Source organism: Ostrea edulis, chromosome 5, assembly GCF_947568905.1.
Source record: "Ostrea edulis chromosome 5, xbOstEdul1.1, whole genome shotgun sequence".
Lineage (NCBI taxonomy): Eukaryota > Metazoa > Mollusca > Bivalvia > Ostreida > Ostreidae > Ostrea > Ostrea edulis.
In genome coordinates this window covers 45,272,615-45,277,317 of record NC_079168.1, presented here as the reverse complement: position 1 = coordinate 45,277,317, position 4,703 = coordinate 45,272,615, and the positions used below count along the sequence as shown (strand labels likewise).

The 4,703-nt window shown below is 34.5% G+C and overlaps 1 protein-coding gene across 1 annotated transcript; it reads right to left on the bottom strand.

The window, feature by feature from the left end:
- Positions 1 to 225: 225 nt before the first annotated feature.
- LOC125652032 (zinc finger protein OZF-like) lies at positions 226 to 4,263 on the bottom strand. The gene is made up of 2 exons (XM_048880919.2): positions 4,192 to 4,263; positions 226 to 2,958 (listed from the first exon to the last, which is right to left on the bottom strand). Exon 2 carries the CDS (start codon positions 2,912 to 2,914, stop codon positions 1,346 to 1,348), a length of 1,569 nt encoding a protein of 522 aa, XP_048736876.2. The 5' UTR covers positions 2,915 to 2,958; positions 4,192 to 4,263; the 3' UTR covers positions 226 to 1,345.
- Between the last annotated feature and the right edge of the window lie 440 nt (positions 4,264 to 4,703).

Below are 4,703 nucleotides of genomic sequence, written 5' to 3'. Positions count from 1 at the left end.
ACTAAATATCTACAAACCAACCCAAGGGTGATAGCTCTACCTAAATGATTTACATTTTCATTACTGTTGAATTTTTATGCATTAAGAAACTTATTATATGAGCTCTAAATTCTGATACAAAACTGTGTACTTTCTTTGATATGCAACTCTAATAGGTTCATGGCTAACATGCAATTCCAAAACACCAACCAGTTCCAGTCACCCTGTCATTTAATGACACATGTATATGGTTAAATTGTTTTATACTGAAAACATAACATGGAATTATAAACATTGTGACTAAAAATTTTCACATATAAACATTATAAAATGATATAATAACAAATCAGAATAAAACAATAACACAAATAGAATAAACAAACAATTATAATTTTCATGGAATGGTTTAAAAGAAGATGAGATCATTGGCCAAAAAAAACATGGATATATTTTGTATCCAAAATTTATAATGTGCTACAATGCAATAAATGTACACTGGATAAATTTCTGTTAATCACAAGAGTATACTTTCTCACAAAAATCATTAATCGCATAAGACACTAAACCAAGATACAGTCCTAAAGTTTTGTTATTTCAAACACAAACATTATAAAATTTTCTGTGTAACAAGCCAAATAAAACTTGTTTGCCATTTCACACAAAAAATATTTGACTCAACAAATGTATTACATTTTGTATAGGTCTTCTGGCAAACATAAACAATATATGTTTGAAAACAAAGACTGCAATTTAGCAGTATCCTGTACTGTTGCAATTTTTATCCTGAAAACTTGGAATCCATTTAAATCTTTACCACCACTGACCACAGGAATCTCTAATATAACTAGTCTTTTTAAATTCCTAAAGAAAAGTTTTTAAGTACATAATTGTAAAATCAAATACATATATGTATATGTTCTGACAGATAAAAAATGGAATGTGTTCTGGTAACTTACAATAATTTTACATGTATGTAAAAGCAAGCATATCTTACTACATATTGTTCAGAATGAGTTTCAAACTTTCAGCGAGTGCTGTAAACCAACTCTTATTTGTGGCTACTTTCTTTTGCGATTCACCTGTTTTAAACTGGTTCGTGGAGAGTAATTTTCGTGATCGAGCCTATGACAGACATTCAAGGACTGGTTTGTGACAAGAAATATTTGCCATGATGAGGTTCTTGCGAAACTTACGAAATTTTCTCACATGCAAATAAAAGTTGGTTTATAGTATCTTAAAGCTTTTAATTCTTTGGAGAGCCTCGCCCCTTCAATAAGCCAGTTTTGTAAAGGGCACACTGTGTATTTACATATGGTGTTCTTATCTTTATATACAGTTCAATCTGAATCAATGATAATAGTCAACCTCAGTCTGTATCAAGGCTAACGTCTTCATGCCATAGCTGATGATGTTGAAAATCTTCCTCAGATGCAAACATTGCTTTGCATATCTCACAATAAAGGATGCCATCTCTTCCTCTCAAGTCCTCCGTGTCAATTTTTTGAAAGCCATCCTTCTCTGTATTCCTTTCAATGATGTCATCTTTCATAACTGTCTGTTCAGCCGTTAATTTTTCTATCAAACGCTTACTTTTGGCAGAGATGACTTTGCTGCTATTGTCCATGTTTAGGTGTTTCTCCATATGACGACGGAGCTGAAATCTGTGAACAAAGTATTTCTCGCACTTCTTGCATCCATAACCAGTTTTCTTAGCACCGCGGTCATGGCATAAAGCCAGACAGTCGTGTTTCTGAAGTCTTGATTCATTTTCGAATGAAAGCCCACAACTTGCACAAGCATTTCTGGCATGTCGTGAATACACATGAAAAGTCATAGTACGCTTTTCTGAAAAGAGTTTTCCACAATATTCACAACAGAAAGACCTCTCATTCATATGCACAGTCTTCATGTGTCTTTTCCGATTATGTGAAGTAGAAAATACCTTTCCACAAATGGAGCAATTTGACATATTGAGTTCACCATTGTGAATTTTTTTATGTTTCTGAATGGAGTTAATACTTAAGTTCTTCCCACAAACATCACATTCCACCATTATCATGCCATTTTCTGAGTCAATCTTTTTAATTTCTATCTTTTGAGGTAGGTAATAGAGAGCATCAGGATGCATCTTACTTTCATGGGGATGCTCTTTCTTGTGGACTTTCGTGTGATCGTTAAAACTTTTCCTATTGTTGAATACCTCGGTACAAACGCCACAAGTGTAATGTTTCTGCAATTTTAAATCCTCCTCTATAAAAGAATGTGTTTTGACATGCAGATGTAGTTTGCTTCCATTTCCAAACCACCTCTTACACATCTTGCATCCATACGGTTTTTCTGAACCTTCAATGAAAATTGCACAGCATTGGTGGCTCTGAAATCCCTCCTCTTCATCAAATGAAATGCCACAAAGCTTACACCGATAATCAGAATGCTGATACTGCCTGTGATGTACCATGGCTCGTTTTTCAGAGAAAGTTTTCCCACAACGATCACAAAAGAAAGGTTTGTCTCTTTTGTGGACCCGGCTGATGTGGCGCTGCAGATTATATGGCTGGGAGAATTTTTTGTAACATACATAACAAATCAAATCAGATTCTGGAATTTGATTGGGCTGATTATGTTTCTTTTTCAAATGGAAAGTCAATTTGCGTTTGTTGGAAAAAGATGTAGAACACACCCCACAGACAAAAACACCTGACAGCTCATCCTTTACAGATTTCCCAAGACTGAGATCCGGTTTGGTCTGGACATTCCGAATGTTTCCAGTTTGCTCTTTACAAGTTTCACTGTTTCTAGTGTCTTTATCATTTGTTTGAATTATTGCAGGTTCTTCCCTTTCGCTTCCTTCAATGTTGCTGGGATCAGCTTGATTTTCTTGGGCATCTTCACAATGGCTGCCATTGTTTTTGTGGGCAACTCCAAGTGTAGCCATTTTGAAGGATGTATATCATTTGCTTCTACTTTCCATATTGGTAACTAAAATACGAATAATTGTATTTAATTTAATATGTACGACAAGATTTGTACATATTATTAATTCATTTTTAGTGTACCTTAAAGTTATGCGAGAATTACTACACTAAATCAATAAATCCAGTGTACACACACACACAGTTACTGGTCCCCTTGTATATTGATCAATGCACCATCTGGTGTTAAGAAATTTTGCTGAATGCAGACATGTGCTTGTTAGTGTTGCTGTACAAATGAAATACGAATTTCTGTTTTTTATTCTGTCAACATAAATGGATTAATTTATAGACTTCATGTTATCATAGTTTTATATATATATCAAGTAAAGGTGAACTTTAAATAACATGAAATTTACACTGGGCGATATCAGCCATGACAGCCTACAGTTCATTCATTCAGGTGTAGAGTGACAAAGCCTTGTACAGTTTACTCTGTCAGTTTACTACATGTACTAACTTCTGTAAAGTGTACAATGTGCATACAGATATAATGTATGATCTGTCAGTGTTGGTGACAGCTTACACTTGTAAACATTTGTGATACATAGAAACAAAACAACATCTGAAACAAACAAGAAAACACCCTATACAAACAGCAAGAAGGGCATAATAACAACTTAGCATCCCTGTCTATAGTAAAGTAAACACAAAACAAATATTTAATCTATGTAATAGTTATTTATTTTGGAGTATCTTGATTAATTTGGATAAAGGACAGGGACGAGTACAAAGCATAAGTCTCCTTCCTTTGTGCATGCAGTGCACATAAATCAGGATAAAATAAAACATTTAAGCTTTTAAAATTATACATTTTGAGTATACTGAAACCTGATCGTGTTTGTACTGAAGTTCTCGTACAGCGGATTGAGTTAATACAGTCATATCATGACATATGTACAGTGTATAGCCCTAGTAAAATCAACAGGGGTTGGCGGGTTAATAAATGCTCTTTAAAAAAAAAGAAAAAGATCGTTACTTCTTGCCTACAGTATTGACTTTCTGTATCCAAAGAAATTTAATAACCGATTAGGGCTAGTGCAAACTGTCACAGATGAAAATAATTACAGGTCTTGGAACCACATTGTAGAATAAGTAAAAAGGTTAAATATGTGCAAACTGTACACCTTGCAGCGGTTAGGAGACTCATACTTACATGTAACTGTAGTTAGCTATGATTAATAACGGTCAATCGAAGAAAAACTAGAAATCGTATATAAATCACCAAAAATATTCTTACCTACGCTACGCCCACGTCCACCTGACCTGCACTTTCAGTAAACTACTTTTAGTACGACTTATCTAACTAAATTAGATAGATCGAACACAATTCTAGTCGGATTATTATTGATGAAATGTTGAAGATAACGAAAAGTGATCAATCTCAGAACCCTAGAAATACAAAATCACCGACACCGGATATTGCTACCAATCGAAGCGAGAATGTTTGAAGTAATAACACACCAAAATAAAAATTCCTTCTTTTAATATTGTATAATGAGTACAATGAAATCATTTTAGTCCACATTAATCCGAGATTCCTCTGACTCTTACCCCCGCTTTTATATTTGACGTGTGCGGGGGAGAGTCAGAGCGGACTCCATATTGAAAAGTGGGAATTCAGCGACACTAGCTGGTGTCGCTGCTTTACCTACCTCTTACAACTTTATTTCGCGGACCCATCTTCCAAGACGCGAGGATTCAGTTATCGGAAGATTATTCTACAAATACATCATGATTAATACGATGCTA